Source organism: Manacus candei, unplaced genomic scaffold (genome assembly GCF_025592945.1).
Source record: "Manacus candei isolate 608988 ecotype Guabito, Panama unplaced genomic scaffold, ASM2559294v1 h1tg000122l, whole genome shotgun sequence".
NCBI classification, from domain to species: domain Eukaryota; kingdom Metazoa; phylum Chordata; class Aves; order Passeriformes; family Pipridae; genus Manacus; species Manacus candei.
The window spans coordinates 52,733-75,928 of record NW_026138170.1 but is presented as its reverse complement, the minus strand read 5'-3'; the positions used below and the strand labels follow the sequence as shown (position 1 = coordinate 75,928).

General features: G+C 47.7%; 1 protein-coding gene across 1 annotated transcript in view; it reads left to right on the top strand.

Moving 5' to 3' along the window:
• Positions 1-23,196, top strand: part of LOC127462230 (protein Wnt-3a) — an 88,368-nt gene that overhangs the window by 38,959 nt on the left and 26,213 nt on the right. The window contains exon 2 of the mRNA XM_051770683.1: positions 10,243-10,484. Coding sequence (XP_051626643.1) covers positions 10,243-10,484 — 242 coding nt within the window. The remainder of the gene's footprint in view (positions 1-10,242; positions 10,485-23,196) is intronic.

Sequence of the window (23,196 nt, the reverse complement as noted above, 5' to 3'; positions counted from 1 at the left end):
GCAGCTCTTCCCAAAGAGAGGGAAGGGGAAGATAAGGAGGTCTCTGCCCTCTGATGCTTTCTATATTTTCCTAAAAAAAGGAAATACACACCTGAACAGCTTCAATGTGTTTTTGGAGGGAAGGTTTTCTTCCCTGAGCAACTCATGTTCTTTTCCCATGTTCGGGTCAAGATCCAGATAAATATTCCCCCATCTTCCGTACAGAAATGGTTCTCAAAGAGAGTGTAAATTGTATTTATTGTCTTTATAACTATGTCTGGCTCTGGAACAGCTGAATTGATCAGTCCTTGAGCCCTTCAGAGGGATTGAATGAACGTTGTGACATTTCAGACCAAAGGAGGAGCAGATTCCAAGATGAATGAAAGATATGAAAGGAAGCACAACTGTAATTTATTGCAAAGTACTTAGAAGGTATTTTGATGGATAGTGCAACTAGATGAAAAGCCCTTTTTTGGGTTTGAGATCTTTTTTTTTTTTTTCCAGTTCATTAGTTCAAAGTGAAGCAACTTTTCCATGGCAGGAAAATCAAGGATATGATCAGAAACCCTTTTCCCACAGAAATCAAAATATTTCCCTTTAGTTTTGAGGTTCTATTTCACTTCAGGTTGGAGGTTCTGAGTATTTTGTGATAAACCTAAAAGATTCACACACAGAGTAAAATAGTTTGGAAACCCACCCTCCATAAAACTGTATTTTCACAATGGCCAGAAAAAATCAAGCTTATTCTGAGCGCCTGGCAAATGTGTTACACGACATAAGATAGGGGAAAAGCAGATTTCAGGGTGGGGTTTTTTTTGTGCTGTCAAAAAAACCTGTGCCCAGTCCTCCTGGCAGTTTCTGTAGAGCAGATAAATTAGTGTAGGAGTTTGGTGTTCTTTGGATGATCAGGGTCTGGACACAGCGACGAGGAGAAATGGCAAAATTCCCGATGCAACTGGAGCTGTGCTGTGGGTCTCCAAAGGAAACAATCCCTGAGGTTGCTCCATCAAACCCTCTTAATTTGGTATCGATAATTAAATTAAAAAAAAAAAAAAAGCAGGCACAGGTGTAAGAGCAAGTCCCTTATTGACTGTCTGGGTGCAACAAAAGTCCTTAAACACACGCTCGGGGTTTAAATATGTGCTTAAGTCCCATTGACTCCGGTGTTAAAAGTGGAGCACCCACTGAAGGGCTTTTCTAAACCAAAACTTCCTGCGTTTTCCTTAACTGGCACTTTGTGACCAGAACAAAAAGTAGTTGTAGGATTCATTAGAGGGAAAAGAAAAAAAAAAATAAAGAGAGAGAGAGAGAGAGAGAGTAAAAGGAAGGAAAAACAAAGAGGAGGAAACTTTATGGCTCCGTAAACAGCTGTAAGCGATGTCTCTGGTCGGGTCAGACCGGTCTGAGTTGACAAGGTAGTGTCTCCAATTATACAGCATGCCGTAGCCTGTAAAAATGAAATCAATTTGTTATTTTTCTGGGAGAACATTATAGCGTGAGTTCACACATTTGGGGAGCCTGATGACTCAGTGAAAGCCAGAGGAGGAACTCGCAGACCTCTCTGTGTGTGTATGTGTGTGTGTGCACAACTGCGTGTTAACACCACCAAATGCAGGTTCAAAACGTGTTTCTTGGAGGAAAAAGGGGGGAAAATACGATTACCTTGCTGTGATAGAGCAGTGGGCAGTGAAAACCCCGCTGTTCTTACCCCAAACCTTCGCACCCATTTCAAAATTGGCTTCGTCGCTGAGGAGTTTCAGGATAAAATTCCCCCGAGCACTTAAGCACTTAAGCAATTTAGAAGTCCAAATCCAATCTTTGCAGGGATCTGAGGTCTTTGAGCCCAGTCCTCCCAGGTATTTAGCCCTGACATAGCCCAGACCAGACCTCAGCGCAGGGGGATGAGCCTTAATGAGAGGTTGGAAACCACAATATGTACTTTATATTGCTGATCATTTAAAAAAGGTTCAAGTTGGGATGCTTTAGGGGGTGTGGGGGGGAACTGGGAGCATTAAAACCAGCCACACTCCTAATTATTATTGAAATTCATAGTAGGAGTCTAAATACCTTTACACTGTGTAGGCATTTTTCACTGCCTAATGCAGCGCTTTATTTCTTCCCTCCATTCCCCTAATTTAACACACCTGACCCAGAAAATTACATGTATTTTCCCCTAAAACTTCATTCCGATGCCCAAGTTACATAAGCTGGGCAGAAAGAGGCAGGTTCCTTTCCAGGCCAGCCAGTCGTTGCCTCACAAACACATATTTTCCATTTGTCATGAAACCCTGAGAGGGGTTAGGCTGGGAGAGCTCAGAACTGAGGCAGCAAAGGTGTTTACACGAAACTTTAAATTGCTCTCCTTTCATTTGCAAGTAACTGTTGTTCCTCAGCCCGGGTGAATTTATCCATCAGCAATATCATTAGATGAGTTCATTATAACCACGAGATTTACGGCGCTCATAAACTGCAGTGTAGGTGGCAGATTAAAATGTTAAGGGCTTTATACACCTCTAATACCCTCGCACCGCCGTCCTGGCACTTCTTGGGAGATAAAGGGAGCTGCAGGGAGGTGGATCCCGGCGGGGAGACCTCCGGGGAGAAGCCCCAGATGCGGGGATGTGGCAGGGAAACAACGGCGGGGTCACCCCGAGCTGGGTCCGGGCTCGAAAACATGGTTTGAGGGGCCATTATTCCTGCTCGATGGGTTTGTTTTTCAGATGACAGCTACGGCAAAGGAGTTAATTGCCCTGGGTAATTAAAGAGTTCCAAAGACTTTTTTTCCAAGGAACTGGGTTGTTAATACTTGTATTCCCTCCTCTCCTGTTCTGTTCTGCAGATCCTTAGGGAAGACAAAGTTCTCTTGCACTCAGAGTGGAAGGTGCTGAGTGTTGCGGTCGGTGCCTCAGTTCCTGTGGGAATTCACTGTCCTGGCCAAACCTCAGCTCAGATAATTACGTTTTGCTCTCTTAGCATCCACTTGAAGTTGCCACCGAGCGCGTTATTTCTCAAATCCAGACTCAAACTACTATAAATAAGCTACTGTGGTCCACCTTAGAGACAGCAAAGACTTCCCTTGGCCTCCTCTTGCAGGGATTTCTGAGATTAGGCAAAAAAAAAAAAAAAAAGGGTGAAATTCCTGGTTTCTGCCAAAAAAAAAAATAAAAATAAAGGTGTCCAGTTTATGCTCATGGTTTTTGCACAGCCAGTGGTGCCTCCTGGGCATCTGCAGTGATTCAGCCCCCCTATCTGAGGCATCTCTCTCAGGATGGGCCGAGCTGCCCTCTGGAGATGCTGATCTTGCTCCCTGGACTCCAGGAGGCAGAGAACTTGGCCGGGATGCCCGACTTTCCGCTGGTCAAAGCGGGGTGAGCCGAGTCCCACGCTCCAAAGATCCTCTGATGAAAGGTGCTGGAGAAATCCAACCGCTGCCTCATCGTCACCGGGGCTGTTATTAATACAGGGCAAGGGTGAGGGAATCATTATTGTTGTGGGAGAAAAAGTTACCTCCGTGCCCGTGCGTTCGCAGGATCAGCCACAAAATTAGGCACATGCTCTCTGGGTTAGGAGAGAAAGAGGGTTTAAATATAGCCCTTGTGCTGGGCTTCAGGATGAGCAAAGAGGTGTCTGACAGGAACAGTTAACCCAGGAGGTTGCAGGCTTTTTGTTTTCCAGGCTGGAAGGAAAACATTCTGGAAGGACGGATGCCTGCACAGTGAATTTCACCTATTTAACAGGCTTAGATTTCTTAGTTCTTTTAGATTTAGTTCTCTTAGTTCTTAGATTTCTTAGCTCTTAGAAGTGGACTGTCAATAGTGAGATTCCCACAGACCAAATGCTGAAGACCCGACTGTAATCACTGTACAGACACTCATAATTTCGGAATGAAAATGTCCTTTCTGTAATTAGACTGCTTAGCCTAGGTTTGATTACTAATACATAACAAAAAAAAAACCCTAAAACCCCCCAAAAAAATTTCATGAGAATCAGTCACTTGATTCATGTTTTCTAGAGCTAAACTTATTGTTTTGCTGATCTATGCAAAAGTGGTTTTCAAGTTTTCAGCTGAAACATTAATTAAAAATTTCATTATTGTCCACATTTTTGCCATTGCTTGGGTTTGGAATAGTTCTAATATCACAGAAGGAAATCACTTCCATCCAGGAGGACATTAATTGGCAGAATGATTTCCTTTTCCTCTTAAAAAGATGGGGTGTGACAAGTTCCTCTTCCTTTCTTTTCATTCTAAAATTTCTCTGGGTTTTGTTTTCATAGAAAACCAGAGACATAATCACAATATGTGCTTGAATATTGGTATTTTCCTGTGAAAAACAATGCCATTAAGTGAAAATAGAAATATTATTATATTTTTCTGCCTGACCACCCACCTGGCCCCTGGGCTGGTGGTTCAAGTCATGGAGTCACAGAATCCCAGAATGGTTTGGGTTGGAAGGGACCTTCAAGATCATCTTGTCCCACCCCCTGCCATGGGCAGGGGCACCTCCCACTAGCCCAGGTTGCTCCAACCTGGCCTTGGACACTTCCAGGGATCCAGGGGCAGCCACAGCTTCTCTGGGCAACCTGTGCCAGGGCCTCCCCACCCTCACAGGGAAGAATTTCTTCCAAATATCTCATCTAAACCTACTCTCTGGCAGTTTGAAGCCATTCCCCCTCATCCTGTTGCTTCAGGCCCTTGGAAACAGTCTCTCTCCACCTTTCTTGTAGCTCCTTCAGGTCCTGGAAGCCAACAATTAGTTCCCCTCGAAGCTTCTCTTCTCCAGGCTGGACAATCCCAACTCTCCCAGCTTCTCCTCCCAGCAGAGCTGCTCCATCCCTCTGATCATCTTGGTGTCCCTCCTTTGGACTTGCTCCAGCAGCTCCATGTCCTTCCTGTGTCTGTACAGAGGAGTTTCATGGAGACTTGATGTTTGCTGTGAGAGTGTAAAAGACCCAGTAGGCTCAACTACATGTCCTGCTCCTGGTCTCTCCCTCTGGGATATCCTTCCCAGGTTCTGGTTGTCCTTGTTAGGAGGGCTCCATAGTTCCTCTGTGCTGTATGTCAGGGTGGGGAGGCTTTTGGAAACCTCACAGCCTTCTAGTTGCTCATTTCTCCCCCAAAATGTGTTTTTAGGCAGCCTCAGATACATGAAGTTCATGCTCGTGGACTTTACCAGCCCATGGGCACCACAGAGGGTCTAACTGGGATGCTTTAGGATGGATTAAGGGCCTGGTCATCACCTGCTTCCCTGTGAGCCCCTCTGGCTCGTACCAGGAAATGTGAGACAACCCCTGATGGGTTTTCCTTATGGTTTGTCACAACCTATGGAGACTTCTCCACCCACCTCCTCAATTTCAATATTTTAGGGTCATAAGACCAAGGGTATGTTGTGAAGATGCACCTTTTTAGACTGCTCTTATTAGACCACCCTGCACAGCTTGTCCCCTCCTTCCCTGTGTGGCTGAGGCTCCTCTTCCGAGGGATGTGGCCCCCCTAGGGAGGCAGCCAAAATGAACAGGGAATGAGCTGAACCTCTGGAAAGCTGAATGGATTATAAGGAAGGATCTGGAGGAGGTGGGACATCCTGCTGTTAGGGGGATCCCATGAAAAGGGACCTGCAAGAGAATATGGACATCCCTTGACTTAACTCCTTCAGCAGGGCTGGCTGCCACCTCACATCTGTGTAAGACAAAGGGAGCAAAGTCACTGCTGGTGCTCAGTTCCCAATGTTTGGTGGGGATTTAAGGGCTGTCTGGGTCTTAGGCCAGGTCATTAGGCAAGTTACACCCTGGCAGCATTAATAAATTGTAAATAATCCTACAAGAATCAGAGATGAAGTTATTTTACCCGCGCCGGGGTCGTCCACTGAGGACGTTCTCAGCAGCACCTGGAGCCAGCAAAAGGCCTCTCTGAGATGAACAGAGCCCCAGCAGGGTTCAGGACTAGCAGAATTCAGGAAGAAGCAGGTGTATGAATCCCTACACGCTGCTCCTGGTGTGTCAAGGACTTTTGACAGCCGTGCTGAGAAGGTGGTGACCTTTCAGAGTCGGTGGAGTGGTGCTGTACAGCAAGGGCATCCAGAAAGGAAGGGGTTTCTTTTTTTTTTTTTTTTTCTCAAAAAGCTCTGAGCAGGTATTTCCTGCATATTTCTCCCTCCTAACCTGGCTGGGGTATCCATTCCAGGAGGGAGGGTACATGTAATTTAGGAAGAAGGTGGCCAGGTTCTTTATTTACAACGGCTCTGCTGAAGGAGCAGTTTGAGATAAGGGAAATGAAGAGCTCTCTAGGTGTGTTGGCAAAGAAAAATGCACACTGGAGGTTGAATTAAACACTTCAGGGCATGCAGGGCTTAAAGATAAGCCAAGAACTTTGGCTGTGGACATACAGAACAGTGTTTTCATGGCTCCTCCTGTGCTAATGGGAAGAAAAAGCCTAACTGGTTGGAAAGGAACAGCTCTTTGACCCTTTCCCTCGGTTCAGACTTGAGCAGTGCCTGTTCTGGGGGGGGGATGAGTGTGTTTGTAAAATTCCTGCTTCAGGAATTCTCCAGTGGGAGAGAAGAGGTTGGTATCAGTGTGTGCAGGAAGTGTTGGTGCTTAAGGAATTTGAAGGTGATGCCTGGTTAGGCCACAGTAGATGACACTCGACCCACTTCTCGACACCACATTTTCAGAATTACCCACATGCAGGAGATGGTTGAGAAGGAGAGTGGAAAAATGCAAATGACAGGTTTAATCACTGGAAACAGTGAGAAAAAAAATGAATGATGGGAGCTACTAGAGGGTTGAGTAACACTGAAATGAGATTCTGATCTTTATAGACTTTCCCAATCTTTTTCTAAAGGTTTTGGTTGTCGGGTTGTTGTTGGGTTGTTGTTTTTTTTTTTTCCTTTGGGTGGAGGAGAAGGTTGGAAGTTTCATAAGGTTCCTACCTGGTGATCAATAATAATGACAGGGGAGCTGAAAGAACTGGGTTCTCCAAAAGATTAATTGACTTCAGAGAGGGAGAAAGTGTTTACAGCTGCAAGCCAAGCAGAAACCAAAAGAGGGTGCTCGGATAGATGTTATCACCCCCCCAGAGTGTGCAGGTGAGCCTGGGCTCAGCTCTCTTCACCAGCAGAGCCACTGCTCGTGGGGAGATGTTTTGAGATTCCAGCCTGTGCCTTCAGCTGGCAGTCAGGGGACTGCACACTCCCCCACGAAACGCTGAATTTGCACGACACTGTCTCGGGGCCCGACGACACCTTGAGAACAAGGCTCTTTGCTGGAGATTGTCTTTTGCAGATTAAACTTCCCAGACTGTAACTCAGATCAAAGCAAGGTGTGACTGTTTCCCTGCTGGGTTGAGGAGGGAGCAGTGGGAAAAAGCAATTAGAGGTATTTCTACATGATTTTATGTTTGGGGTTTTTTTTTTAATCGTAGACGATCTTCCCGGCAGCGGAAACAAATAGTTGAGGGCACCAACCTATAAAATCCTCTTCCTGTGACTGGTATTTTCATTCTACCAGTGTAGTAACCACCAAAAAACCCCCCCCAGAGAGAGACATCAGTTTGGTTGATCATATGATTGAAGTTTATGAGGCTGGAATCCTAAAACTGCAACCAGATCCTACTGAAACAGCTCAAAAACATCCTTCTGTCTTCTCAGCATGATGGAGCCTGCAAGAGGTTGATTCTGTCTGAGAGGATACTCTATTGGGAATTGGACAGAGGGCTTTGGAAAGCTTTGGGAAGGATGTTGGAGACTGTAGTTGATGTGGAAACAAAATCTACAGATGTTTCCAAGTTAACTTAAGACACTGGAAAGTGTCCACATTCTGGACTCTGCAGTCAATGGAATGTTCTCTGAGGGACAAGTCAGTGCTTTTCTCTGGAGACTTCACTGAAGCATCTCTCCACATTGTCTGCAGAGATAGGACCACCTACCTCCCAATCCTGTAAATACCTCCTCAATCCTGGTTCTTGGGGGGTTCAGTGGAGTGAAATTTGGATATGTGGCCCTCAAAAACACCATTTCCAACAAGGCCACACTGGCAACAAGCTCAACAAGTCCCCTGAAGCCTGAAACAGTGTTTTAGAAAGTGTCTTTAGTGCAGAAACACTTTAGTCCTGTGTTTTGTATGAAACAAAAAAAGGTACACTTGGCATGGGCTTCATTTCACAGAGGTTTTTCTGCCAATACTTGTGCCCTGAATTAATCCAAAGCTCAAAAAAAGAAAACCCAACTCATATCAAGCCCCTTAGAGAGGGAAAATGAGTTTAATGAGTCCTTTCCTTGGTCTTCTCCTGTGGGTTCCCGCAGGCTCCCGCAGGAATTTGCCTCCTTCCTACAGGAGGACTTCCACAGAGCTTTCCTGGGTGGGACTTTTCCAAGGCACTTGTCCATCCCAGCTGTGAGGTATCGTGGCATGATTCATCTGGAGGCTTCCACGGTGCAGACATACCCCACTGATCCAGTCTGGCCAAGGGGGGCAAGGCCATGATTCACCTCAGCCCGGAGCAAACCTCTGGAATGGGCAGATGAGCCGTGACGTGGAAGTGTCTGTTCCTCTCCACTGGCTGGTTACAAAAGCAGGCTGGGGTGGGTGGATCAGCTGGAGGAGTCCATGTCACAGACATCAGAAGGTGGGTGACACGAACACCTGCTCAAGGGGAGCTGCCCTCCTCCCTCTTTTAATGCAGTAGGAAGAGAGGGGCACTTCCAGTTCATGCTATTTGTCTCATTTTCCCTCCCTAGGGTAGGATGGATTGTCCTCTAATGTTAAGTGGGAATTATCTTCTCCCAAAAATGCAGACGAGGTGGAAAGGGGCATCTAAGCTTAGGAAATCAGCTGAAAATCCGTTGCTTCCCCAGGCACCTCCTACCTTGTCCACCTAAAAGTTCATTTACTGGAGGGCACATTCTTGACTGAGCTGATTATCTTGGTTTTAGACTCCTACCTGGGGTCATCAGTCCAGAAACTGATGTCTGGCTGCCTGGACAGGACTGATTTGTAAAGCTTTAGTCTATAGTTAACAAAGCCACTGAGAAGTGGCTCCTGACCATGTGAATGTCCACCTCCTTTTCCCTTCTGTCCCCTCTTGACCAGGTCCCCACCAGGAAGGGACTTAAGTGGCTGCAAGGACCCTTCTCCCATGAACAGCACAGACACTTTAAAACCACTTTTATCCTAGAGAAGTGCTAAAGTCGAGTTAATTTTCATCTGAACTTCAGCAATGATAGAATTGTTGTACTTTCATTTAGTCAGAGCAGAAGAGAGGGAAGGAGGGAAGGCATATTCCCTGATGGCCCTGCTGATAATCCAAACACACCAGGCTGCTCCCAAATGAAAACCACAGGGCAAAAATGAATGTAAACAGAAATACACACTGCCCAGGCAGGTTCCTCTCTGTCATTAATTCGGGGCAGAAAAGACAATCAAGAGATTTAATTAGAAGAAAAGGAAATCATGCTCTAAAAATCCCTTCAGTTTTAGGAATCAAGGTTATTATTAGAAGCACTAGTAAGAATACTTTAAAAATCTATCCAATTAGCTGCATATCTGCTGAGCTGACTTGTTTGTCTCCCAGGTTTCTCCAACATGATGGTTCATGGACACTCCTTCCAAGACTTCCATTGGGCAGAGCACAGAATTTGCACTCAAGTTTAATTGGGGGGGGTGTGTTTGGTTTATTTTTTGTTGGTTTTGTTTTGGTTTGGCTTTAATTTCACCCTCCTCACCTTACCCAAAGCACCACAGAATGATGGTGTTCCCTTTCCTGAATTTTTGATGTTTCCCTTCCAAAGACTGGTGTCTTCTCCTGCTGGTGTTGTTCCTTTGTGTAGCTCTGGAAGTGCTTTTGCCCAGGCTATTCCCTGGGCTTCCTCACTGCCAAAATTTCCCATAAAACATCCTGTCTAGGTATGCTTGGCTCTCAAAGAAAGAAATTCAGGTTTGACCCCCCTGGTTTTAAAGAAAACTCTCTGTATGAGCTGAGCATCTTTAGAAAGAAGCAGCACAATGATGGGTTAAGGCTTTGAGAGGATGAAGAAAAGGGAAGGAAGGTATTAAAAGCAGAGTTTCTTTCCTTGCTGGGCCTGTAGGGAACTTCAGGAGACAGAGATGATGCTTTTGGGGAGCGGGGTGACAGTGGAAATGACATTTCCCGGTGAGGGGAATGCGAAGGAACCGAAGACTCTGATTTTCTGTCCCCGTTCTTGTGAACCAAGTAACAAGGGGAAAGCCAGCCTGAAAGTACCCCTTTCTCCTTGTTTCTCCACCCAGGTCCTTGGCAATTGGTCACCAGTATTCCTCCCTGGGGACTCAGCCCATCCTCTGCGGGAGCATCCCGGGCCTGGTGCCGAAGCAGCTGCGCTTCTGTCGGAACTATGTGGAGATCATGCCCAGCGTGGCAGAAGGGGTGAAGATTGGGATCCAGGAATGTCAGCACCAGTTCCGAGGGAGGAGGTGGAACTGCACCACTGTCAATGACAGCTTGGCCATCTTTGGGCCCGTGCTGGATAAAGGTGAGTGCGACGCCGCGGGTTCGGGAACAGCAGCGTCCGTGGTTGAAGCAGCAGCAGAGACCTTGGGAAACCTGCTGGGAACTCATTTCCTTCTGGAAGATTGTCAGGAGACAGGACTTGAGCTGGACAAAGGACGTGTGTGATACAGGCAGGGAAAATTGAGTTGGCCCAGGAGCCCACCCGAGCATTTCAAACCTGATCCAGAGGGTCTTTTGCAGAGACAAGAAGGTAACTCTCACAGGGATAGCAAGGATCTGGGGGCCTTCCCAATGTCAGGAGGGTGGTCACCCACCACCCCCAATGCACAGCCAATCCCCACTGCCAGGTAACCACTGTTTTCACCTCAAACCTCTACTGGGACTGCAGAGGTGACCCAGAGAACTGGGGAGTGCCCACAGGGAGTGGGGTCACCTCTGACCCTTCTTGGAGCAGGAGGTTGGACTGGAGACCTCCTAGTGTCCCTTTATGAATTATCCTACCATCCTGTGCCCCTGGGAAGGAACACAAGGATTATTGTGTTGGCAGTGGCCAAGCTGGATGTCTGACTCCTTTCCTGACCCCATGGAATGTCATGCTGCATTTCCAGCTCTCCAGATAATGGTAGAGGGGAGATGATGGGCTCTTGGGGATGGTTCCTGGGACTGGCCTTATCAGATAACAGCAGTTTTGATACTGGAGTGGAATACAGTGAAGATCAAAGGGCTGGGGAAATCACCATCAATTAATGGTTCTGCTTTCATTGTTTATGAACGTGGCAAATTAAGACAGGGGGAAAATTCAGGCAACTATTTCTGCACCCTTTGACAGAAGTGGGAACTCTCAGAAATGTTTCACCCTAAGATGTTGGGTGCTGTGAGATTTAAGCCCCAGGCTAAGTCTGGGTATCTGGTCTTTTCCCTTATAAGTTGGTAGGAATCTATTTTAGCCTGTAAGAACTTTTTTTATCCTTCTTTGCCCTTGTATGTCTTTTAAAGTCCACCCTGCTCCTGCTGGTCTCATGAAGTCTGGGTTAAGCTCTGCCTTTCCCTTTAGCAGAAAAGGGCCCATTCTTCCTTCCTTGCTTCTTTCCTTCCTTTCTTCCTTCCTTCCTTCCTTTCTCTCCCTCCCTCTCTCCTTCCTTCCAAGTTCCTTCTTTCTTGTTCCTTCCAAGTTCCCTTCCAATCCAAACTGTCCCGTGACTCTTTGCTTCATTCTGATGTCACTATTTGGGTTTAGCAGTGAGAAACCATCCCAAAATAATCATCTGGAAGACCCACGGCGTGGGTGAGCCCATGTGAAAGTCTCACACCACAACATTTTCCAGGCATTTTTCCCTGCTCTGGGTACCTCACTCCTATAGCTGGATTAGGCCAAGAATTGATATTTTTCCCATACACAACATGACTTGTCCAAGAACATCCACTGGGCACAGGCAGGAGGTGAAGCAGATAACCCATGGCTGGATGTCCTCAAGGACACACAGAATGATTTGGGTTGGAAGAGACCTTAAAGATCATCTTGTTCCACCCTCTACACCTGCCACTATCCCAGGCTGCTCCAAGCCCCGTCTGACCCAGCCTTGGACACTTCCAGGGATGGTGAGTCCCTGACCTCTCTGGGCAACATGGAGCCCCTCATGCTCCAGAGAGTCTCAGATTAGACACCCCACATCCATAGCAACAATTCCTGTGAGTGAGGACAGCAGTCCTCACCTCCTTGCTGCCCAAAGGAACCCCAACCCCACAAGTGCCAAGCACTCATCCCACAGCGGCGGCGGCACGAAGGGTCTGCCCCTGCCTGAGACTGGAGGGCTTCTGTAACCAGGTTCAGGGAGGGAAAGGAGACTGGGACTATTTCATAACTGAAGAATGTTGTTCCTTGAGGGAGAATCAAACCACCCTTCAGTTTTGCTTCACCTACAGCAGGAGGGGGGAGTGAAAAGAAAAAAACAGCTCGGTCGCATTCTTGTGCGGCAGATCCCCCAGGGTAGGAACATACTTGAGCTCCTACCCAGAAAGAGAGAAGGAGAAAAGGAGAGAAGGAAAGCCAGCAAGGAAAACTCTATTTTGCAGCTTGGATTTTAAGTCACCTGAGATCCAAGTGCAGCTTCTTTTTGGAGTTAGGGGAGACCCCCATCCTCCCTCAGCACAAACCAGAGTAGCCCCTAAAGCATGTTCCTGTTGCCTCACGGACTGTCTGCACTTTTTCCTTTGAAAAGGACCAGTTTTAATGCCTTCAGGAAACCCTTTCTAGGCCCAAATCTTGCTGAGGCTGCCTTGCTGCTGTGGCATCTCATTGCTCATTCAGGGCTAGGCTTGAGCTGTGATTCAGCAGTGCCAAACTGTCACCAGACTCTGGTCCTTTTAAGAGCCATATTCTGATATCTCATCTAAAACCAGACTCTTTTTCCCCATGATCCTTCTTTTAAGGGGAAAAAAATCCCACATGTTTTAGCTCAGACTATATTTAGTCTGAGATATATATAGATAGATAGATAGATAGATAGATAGATAGATAGATATTTTAAGCCAGGTCTAATCTCCAGAGGTCCCTTCCAACCCTAACAATTCTGGGATTTTGTGATCCTGTAATGAATCGCAAATTAAACAGGAATGGCTTTGATGAGCTTGGCTATGAGGGATTAGTGATGTCCAGGGGATCCTGACCTGCTGTTGTTTGAAGGCAACACTTGCCAGGTTTGCCCCTGTGTCCCTTTAGCTCTTTGTCAGTCACTCAGGCCACAGGAAAAGCAGAACCCCCCCATCCCACCCAGCTGTTTGACTACTCTGGATTGCAGGTCCTTGGTTGTGGAATAAACATTCCCTATCCAGGTTGCTCAGAGAGGCTGTGGACTCCCCATCCCTGGAATTGTTCCAGGTCAGGTTGGACAGGGCTTGGAGCAACCTGGTCTAGTGGAAGGTGTCCCTGCCCATGGTGTTGAAACCAGGTTTTTCTACCCCTTTGTGGTCTTGGGAGTGTATGGGCAGCTGTGCAGCTTCATGGAGAAACATTCAGATAGGTGCCACTTGGAAATCCCTTGGGATTCCCATTTGGGGAATAGGTGTCTTGGGTAGCCTAGACTATTGGGAATGCAAGGAACAAGATGCCTGTACAGGAAAAGAAGTGAGTCTGATCTTTTTCTCTCTACCTAAACCTGCCTATCTTTTTATCAGTCATATATAAGAGGCCACAGTTCATGTGATTTTTAGTACCCTAGAAGTTCAAATCTCAGCTTCTGGACAGAAGAAAGACCCTTCAGTTGCACTATTCTAACAGTAATTTGTAAAGGAAGAAAAAAAGTATGTTCTTATGTGGTTCTTCATCTGTATTGTAGGAAAGGAGAAATTTATGGCCATAGCAAGGTGACCTTAAATGGAGACACAGCTCATGCTCAGCCACTTACCTGAGAGGCTTGGCAGTTTGTAGGCAGTCATTGCATCTCCCAGTTTACTAAGGACAAGGGAAGATTTTTTTGAGTTGCCTCTAAAAGTACACAGGATGAAATTTTGGAGGATGTAGGAGAGGGACACGCCATCCTTGACAACAGAAAGTGAACGGTGCATCCTAACAAACTCAAACTTCAGTGCCACATGTTTGGAACTGTGATTTTGCCTTTATTTTAGCTTCTGTGGACTGGAGAGGCTGTTGATAGTTTTAGAGTCTCTCAATGCTCCGAGAGCTGTCTTTGAAACCCCTCTGGGCAGAAATATGAACTCAGGAGAAGTCGCACAATAAAAGCTTATCACGGCCCTGTCTCTTTAAAGGACCTCAAAATAAAAGTTTCCTCCCTCTTCTCCCCCCCCCCCCAATTCAATAAAAGTAAATTACCTCCAACTATTTAAGCCCCCAGTTCGTTTAAATTTAAAAAGGGAGCCCTTGTCCATCCATTTCTTTCACTCACTCCCACCTCCTTCTGCTAAAGGCTGGCCGGGGCTCTAAACCTGCCAGCTGGGCTGAGAAATGGTTAATAGTTATTGTGGAGGAGCAGCTTTTAATGAACTATTGAAGAATGATACATTGATGGAGTAATGGGAGTTTAAGTCCCTCTGTAATGAAACAGGTTCTCAGCGCGGCCCCATTGTGGTGTAAATACGGCACGACTCTCCCACTGTTTGGTCAGGACTAAATAGCAGAGGCCAGAGGGGGGTCAGCTTATGGGGTCTTCGCTTTAGTTAATCAATCTGATTGGATTAGGGTCACTGAGATCCCTAATAATGTCAGAGGTTACGCCAAACTGGATTAAATGCTTTGTTGGGGAGGGCTCGGGTTCTTTCAGCTCCGGCCGACGGGGGCTTGTTTATTAGACTTGAGCGCTCGTGCAGCCTTGGGAAGCTGCTCCGGCCCTTTTTTGTGGATCGGGATGTGGAGAGGGGGGGGTGGTTTGAACGAGCCTGTGCTCCCCCGGTGCTCTGTCAAGTGCGTGCACCCATCGGATGTTCCCTCTGGGGACGCAGATCAACCTCCCCGCCGGACAAATGAGGGCCCGGTGGGTGATGCCGAGACTCGGGGGCACAAATTCCTTCCGGAAACGACGGGCTGGCCGCCGACCCTGCTGGAAGGCGAATGTCGGGAGTCACAAAGACAGGGGTAGTGACCCACTGCTCGTGCCCCCCTGGGTTAATCCCGTCCCTGCCCAGCAAAGGGATGCTCTTTTCGGCGCAGCTCCTGTTTGCGCAGTTCCCAGGACGAGCACGGAATGAGACACGGAGTATTCGACACCACTCCATTGCTCTGTTATCAAACTGGGGTGATCCCAGAGTCACAGAGTCAGCCAGGTTGGAAAAGACCTCTGAGGTCGTCGAGTCCAACCTGTGACCCAACTCCACCCTGTCACCCAGACCATGGCACTGGTGCCACATCCAGTCTCCACTTAAACACCTCCAGGAACGGTGACTCCACCACCTCCCTGGGCAGCCCATTGGTGTCTTGCCTTCCAGCACTTCCATCTCAAATCGAGGTGGGATGGAATGGGATGGTGTCTCCCTGTCATACTATCCAGAGAGACCACAAAGCCCAAAACAATTACTGCTCTCTTCCCTCACGATGTCCCCGCAGACGACACTGTCTTATAAAGGTGTCAGAGTGTCCTTGAGGAAACGACACCAAACAATCCCTTTGAAGGTCACTGGACAATGGAAAGGGGTAGCAGTAATAGTGTGTTACTGGCAGAGATCTGAGGTCTCTGGATCTCAGCTGCCTCATTCCTTCCCACAGCAGAGCACATAATGCATGTTTATGGCCTGACAGCGCTGTCAGATTATCCAGGCAGACTTCTTGCGTGATGCAGACTGGAGAATTTCCCCTCAAGACTTCTGGAATGAGCCCAAAATCTGAATTTGACTACAACATCTCTTCCCAAGGGACATCTTGCCTTGACACATCACCAAGAGATAGGCAGCCTCCTCTTTTACAAGTCTCCTCCACTGCTCTGGTGTTGACAACCAGCCACTCTTATTTCCCCTTTGCTAGACTCAGAAAAGCTCTTCTAGAACTGACCATTTTCTTTGCTACTCAGACTTCCTAAAAGGTTAAAATTGGGGCGTGCAGAAGAGCAGTGGGCCAGCAAAAGTTTGGGTCTGTTCTGCCAGACAACGAGACAGGTCGAAGGAGTTCCATCTCTTGCTGGGGTCCTCCAGGGCATGATTCATCTGCTGTGCTCTAGACAGTTGGGATTAAATTATTCACACCCTGAAGTTTCTACATCTCTCCATCAATCACTGAGGGAATCCAGGGAGACCGGCTCTGGATGAGAAGACTCTTGCTCCCAGGGACTACGTGGAGGGCAGAGCAGGCATTTGTCTGCCTCCTGAGAGATGTGGCATTCAAATCACATCCAGTTTCACGTGGAATGCTGGGCACTGTTACCTTTGCAGTGAGGCTGATTTTGGACTAGGCTTGTTTTGAAGTTAGGCTTAATTTGGACTCCAGGCTTTTTGGGGATAAGCCCCGTGTGTTGTCTCTGTCAAGAAAGACAAAACAAAGCTGTGTAAAGGTTGACTCTTCTGTTCCTGTTACCCCTGTGGATGAGGTGATTGAGAAAGCCCACCTTGTGTCTAGTGAAATCCAAGTGATTTTTTTTCCCCCCCAGATTTAGCAAGAACGGAGCAAGGCTTTAAAATCCAGTTATAATCCCTCGGAGACACGAGTCTCCTCCGGATTTTTTTCTCGCCGTGTCATGACAATATCTCTCCACAGGCTCTCTGATAGGCCTGATCTCATCTTCCAAAGTTAGATGTCAAAGTCTGAGCTCGTCACCCCAGGCTCCCTTTGTAGTCAGTGGAGAGCAATCGGCATCTCCAGGGAGCAATTCATCTGACCTATCTCAGACACCTATCTCAGGAGAACATGAATCATGCCCAGATGTTTATTTCTCTCCATTGACTATAGAGGGAGCCTAGGGCTACAGGCTCAGACTTCCATGTGTACTTCTCAGAGGCCCAGTTTTGGGGGGCAAAGAGCTCCCACCCCTCACCTTTCTCCCGTTAGGAAGCAACCCTGGCATCCAGTCGTGGTTGGAGAGGCCATTTTAACAATGGAACAACATGGTACCGAAAAGGACCTCCTGGACCACTGAACACAGGCTATTTAAGACATAATAACATCTCCTAATGGTTTAAAATGAAGATATTTAGCAGACCTCATCACGTTTTCCTGGTGGCATTCTGGCATCTCCGTGCCAAATCCTTCCCCCCATCTTTCCCTGCCTCTAGATCAGACTTCTCCACTGCTGCAATAAAGTAAGGCATGAGCAGAAAGCCACAAGATACTGATCCATCCAGGAGGTTAGTTACATGTAGGAGGTACTCTCTGCTCTCTCATGAAACTCTTCCCAAGAGGATCTGATTTCCAGCCACACCCCGTCTCCCTCTCCGCTAATGGCAATTTGGGCAGCTGCCCTGGTATCAACAACGGAGATCTACAAACTCTGCCCTGTACCTATGGGGAAGGAAACTGGAAGGATCAGGATTGAAAATGTGACTGTGCAAGCTCCTCTCAGCCGTCAGGATGCAGGAATACTGCAGGCCAGGGGTTTGCCAGCTCTGCTGAGGAAAAGGCTGGGAGATCCTGGCTCGGGACAGGAGCATCAGTTGTGTTTAGTGCCCCTGCAAGTTGAGCTTGGAGCTGGGGATTCCTGCAGGGGATGGGGCAGCACATCAGCACTGCCTGAGTCCACGTTCCAGGCCATATTCACTGTATTCAGCATTCCTGAACTGGGATTTATGTAGCCAACTCAGTCCAGGCAGCAGCATTGCAGGTGACAAGCAGTTTGGGGAGGTCTAGATGAGCTGCAGCCACATCCCTGGTTTGCAGCCCATGCCATGCTGGGAGATTAACAGCTTCCACTGAGCCTTGGCAGGAGCTACAGGTTATGAGGGCAGCGAAGAGAGATGCTCAGGAAACGTGCCAAGGTGTTCTCCCTCATCCTTAGGGAGCAGGATACCAGTGGAGGAGCTCCTTCTCTTCCTGCTGGAGCCAGGTAGGGCCAGGTGACCATCAGAGGGGTCACTTCAGCCTCTTGTGACTTCAGAGGTGACCTTCCTGGGCAAGGATGGCACCAGAGGACTGTGGTCAACATCACCTGTGGTCGCACTTCCCTCTCCATCCCCAGTGCAGCTGGAGGCTGAGCGTGGCCTGGCTTCCTTGGGCTCAGCTCTTTTCGGGGTTTCTTAGAGGCTCTGACCTCATCACCTCCCTACCTGCAAAGCGATCCCGGGATAAAGATCTGGCTCCTGCTGCCTCTGGAGCTGAGACAGCCCGTGTAAACAGCTGTAAACAGCCAACACCCAGACACGGGCTGCAAACCCGGCAGAGGAGTGATGGCGAAAAGGAAATGGCAGCAATTCCAGGAGCCGATCCCGTTTGCTTCCCTCCACCTCCCGCTGCACCAACCCTCATCTGTCAACCCTGACATGCTGCTTTTTTTTCTTTTCCTCTGCCTTTTTCTTTTTTTTTTTTTTTTTTTTTTTTTTTTTTTTTTTTTTTTCTTTTCCTGGCGACTAAAACATCGGACGGGGGATCGGGGAGGGGAGAAGGAACAAGACAGCCCGTGGCTACAAAACCGGTGGCGGGAGGCGCTGGAAACTTCTGCCTCGGGCACAATGCGCCGGGCTGGCAGGGAGCGGGCTGCGTGGAGTTATGGATTTATTTCCTTCCACCCCCTCCCCTCCTTCCCCTTTCCCTGCTGGGTGCGCTGCATTCCCCAAACTGGGCTCAGGTTGGTTGCAACAAGGAGCTCCCTCTGCCGCATCCCCGAGAGTGCCAAGTCCAAGCGTGGGAGCTGGTCCTAGACAAAAGGGAACAGTAGAGGGAGCTGATTAGCATCCCTTTGTCCCGGGAGAATCCCAGCCCCAAATGGGCCCTTGGAGCACAACGGGAGGCACAAACACACACACACACACGCATGGACGGGAGCCAAGGGGGGAAACGGGGACGGCGGAGGCTCGGTCGCCTTCACCTGGGCTCTGGGGGGAAGGGGGACCCGCCGGGTTTTCCTTTGGGATGGGTCCTGAGCCGGGGTGCACCGTGCTGTCCGTGGGTTTCCCTTTGGGATGAGTCCTGAGCCGGGATGCTCCGTCCTCTGGGTGGGTCGAGGGGACAAACGTGTCTTCCCGCACTTCCCTGCACCAAACAGCCCAAACAAGCAAAGTCTTCTGACAAAGAGGGATCCGAGGCCTGTGAATGTGGCTTTTCTTCCCTGTGAGATGCTCTCTGAGCTGGCAGGGCTGAATAGACGAGGGGATTTTAAGGCCAGAAGGGGCTGTGGGATCATCTGGTTGGATTCCTGTGTAACAGGCAGAGAATTTCCTCCCGTCCCTCCCCGAGCAGATATGACAGGGCAGCAAAAGGAAAACCAGGGGGTATAAAGATGCGCTGTGTGTTTCTTCCTGCAAAGGGATGGCACAGCAGGGGAATGGGGATGTCTCCTGCAGAGCAGGAGCGACAGGCAGACGAAGGAATTTTTGGCAAGACACAGATTTGTGCATTCCCTGCTAATCTCTGCTGCAGGAGGAACCCTGTCCCTTGATGGATCAACCTCTCTCATTCCTTGTTTCCTCAGCCCCATCCCTCTGGGAGCATCTCCTTCAAGGGAAGGACTCACGACCCAAGAAATCCACAGGGTTAAGAAGGAGGCAGGGATCAGGCACCAGGGGAGGGAATGGTTCCAAAGGATTGTTGTGACTCCAAACTTGTTGTTTGGATTTCTGTTGTGCTCGTGAACGAGGTGCTCGCAGGAATGACTTGAGGCTGAGCAGTGAGGACAAAGCAGGAGAGAGAGGCAAGCAGGGTTTTGGGGATAGAAATTCAGAGAGTCAGCACCCAGCTGACATAGGTAGGGACTTCTGGGCCAGGGTAGGCAGGAGGTGCTGCAGAGGAGGGGCCTTTTTTTGGAAAAACAGCATGAGATGGGTGAAACTGAGGTAGCTGAGGGCTCTGTGAAGCAGACTCCAAGACATCAATCAGGGAATGTGCCTCCTGCTCACCTTCAGCCTGCTCCCATGGGTCACAGAGGTGCTTTTGGAGAGTGTTGCCCACAGCAGACCCCATAAGGTGGGCCCATAAAGAGGGATGTAGGTATGTCACAGTCTGGATATGCCCTAGGGAAGGGCTTGAAGGAAACTGGTGTGGGGTTTTTTTAAGGTTTTTTAAGGAGGTAGAAGGTGGCATGGTGAACCCTGGGGGAGGTCTGGAGCTTTGGCAGTAGGTGACCCTAAACCCTGATGGTAAAGCCATCTATAGAATATGAATTCTATGGGTGTTAGGAAGAAATTCTTCACTCAGAGGGTGGGGAGGCCCTGGCACAGGTTGCCCAGAGAAGCTGTGGCTGCCCCATCCCTGGAAGTGTCCAAGGCCAGGTTGGACGGGGCATGGAGCAACCTGGGCTATTGGAAGGTGTCCCTGCCCATGGCAGGGGCTTGGAATGAGATGATCTTCAAGGTCCTTTCCAACCCAAGCCTTTGAATGGTTCTGTGAAAGCACAAGCAGAAAGCCAGGGAGCCCTCCAGACCCCAGGAAATGCAGAGCTGTTCCCAACCCCCGGGTGCAGGTCCCGACTGGAGGAGCAGAGAGAGTCTTTCACTTTTTGTTTCCTCGTGACTCATCTCACCCTTCCTAGAGAAGAAAAACAGTTTACAAAGCTCACATGAGCCAGCCTGGACCAGTGATGGGGGGCAAGGCAGACAAAAAAGAGAGGAGTTCTGGTTCCATTTCTGGCTCTGGAGACAGTGGGGCAGCTCCTCCTTCCTCTGCATCTCCATTTCCCACAGAGTCCACCACAGACTGGATATCTCAGAGAGAGACACCAAAGTAGGTCATATGTGGGGCCCTGCAGCTCTTGCAACATGATTTGGGAAGTTTTATTGGCCTACTTATGACTGTTTCTCCCAGGTTTGATGGACAGGGCAGTAAAGCTGCACGGAACACTTCCTGGGAAGGCTGCAGTTTGTTGACTAAGCATCTGGCACAATTTCCTCTCCATTATTTCCAGGTGCTAAATCACATTAAATGATAGCTAATAATTATGGTTTATCCTCTCCTAATCATGCTGCTTTCCCAGGGAAGCTGTTGCCACAGGGATGTTGTGGGAGTGTGAATGGGTGGGGAGGGCACAGGGAGACGTTTCTGTTCACCTGGAGCCATAAAAAACTTGGAGACCCCTTAGGCTAGGCAGGATCCAGCCTAGGAGATATTATATATCTTGTCAAAAATGTATTTATTTTTGCTTTCTGGGCCAGTTTTCCATCAGAAAAGGTAGCTGCATCAAAAATGGAGATGTTTAGCAGGTTCCCCTTAATTTCAAGACCAAAAAAAAAATGCACAGGTTTGGTTTTCTTGAGGTTTTTTTTTTTCTTTTTTGAAAATAAGGCATTTTACTTCTTTTTAATTTGAATGTGATCTTATGCCAAAACAGGAAATCCTTAAACTACTGTAGGAGCACACTGCTGTACCTTTAATATTTTATGGAATATTGGAGTGGGTTGATATTATTGAGGCTGAATGATTTTATCTTCTCAAGCAGCAAAATCTGCCATGAACAGGATAAAACACTTCAACAGCCTAAAAACTCAAACTCTTCATTTGATTTTCAACTCTTCAAAATAAAACAAACCACAATTTCCCACAGCATGGTAAATTTTTTGTCCCTTATTACAAGCCTTAAGCATAACATGATCTCCAAACCTTCTAAGAATCTGCCTAAATATACTTTAACTGGGAGGAAAATATCAGCAGTGATCACCCAAGGACTCTTCTAAATTCATAAAGCAGCCTCACAACTCTATAAAATGAGAGCTGCAACAGATAACCCCCAAATCTGTGACTTAATCTCCCCTTTTATAAATGCTGAGTCCTGTCCTGAAGATGCTGCAAGAGGAGGTTGCACAGGTTTTTCTTAGAGAAGAAAGAAAAGGTGGAAACGTATTTTAGTGCTGTTGGTTTCGGTGGAGAAAGGTATTTCTGGTCATGCAGCATCTCCAATCTCCTTTCCTGACTGTGTTTTGGATGTGGATTCCTTGAGAGATGAATTTGAACATATAAATGTATCTTGAGAGGGGCAAATGAAAACTCTGTGGAGCACAGCCAGTCTGTGGGAGATGTTCAGCTTGTGCTCAAAACAGTGATTTATATTAGAATTACACTCTGCTCAGCATCAGAAATTCAGAATATTCTCTGTATTTTGCTCACCTGAACTTCTCAGTCAATGTGCCCATCACTTGCACCTGAACACATCAGAGCTGACTTAGACATTCTGAGGGCAAATATTAGGGGTTTTTAAGTTCTGTTTATGGGTTTATTAATTATGACTCTGGTCCAAACACACATCATGTCATTGATCTCTGTGGATCAGGGAAGAGTTGAGGGGGATAACAAATGGTTTATCACAAAATTCTCCGTACTTGCACTGAGAAAGACGGTGGGTCCTGCCTTCTTGTGCTGGTTCTTAAGAGGAGCTTCTGACACTGGAGCTTTTGAAGCCCTCAGCCAGCAGAAAAGCACCACCTCAGTGCTCAGTTCATGCCCCCAGGATTCAAATAATCCATATCAAATAATCAATATTCAATATGTAAGAATAATCAAGCCACAGACTCATAGAATGGTTTGGGTTGGAGGGGACCTTAGAGATCCTCTATTTCCATCCACGATGCAACAAATGCCAGAGCTAAAAACTCTCCCTAAAATCTCCTCACTTGAACCAAAGCCAACCACTGACCTTCAGAACATTCCTGTCCCCTCAGTCATTAATGCTTTTGCTCCTTAATGGAACCATAGAATGGTTTGGGTTGGAAGGGACCCTCAAATCCCGTGTAGTCCAAGCCCCCTGCCAAGAGTAGGGCCATCTTCAGCCAGGTTGCTCAGATCCCCACCCAACCTGACCTTGGATGCTTCCAGAACATGTTACAGCTACTGTGACTTCCCCAAAATATTTAAATTGACCTCATATAAAGCCAATGTTGTTGTTTTTTTTTTTTCATAAAACACAGAGAAGGAAAAGTGAAAAAGGCATTTATTTAGCGGGTTTGTTTGTTGTTTTTAAGGAACCCCAAATATATTTCCATGCTTGGCTTTCCACGTAGATCCTTTCCAAACGTTGCTGTGAGAGCCACGCTCACCATCACAACCCTGGCACGAGCCTCACACAGTGGTGCTGGCTAAAAAACAAGAGTTATTCCAAGTCTGGAGAGTGGGGTAGATGCAGTTTAAAACCATTTATGTATCAGCATTACAGCTCTGCTGG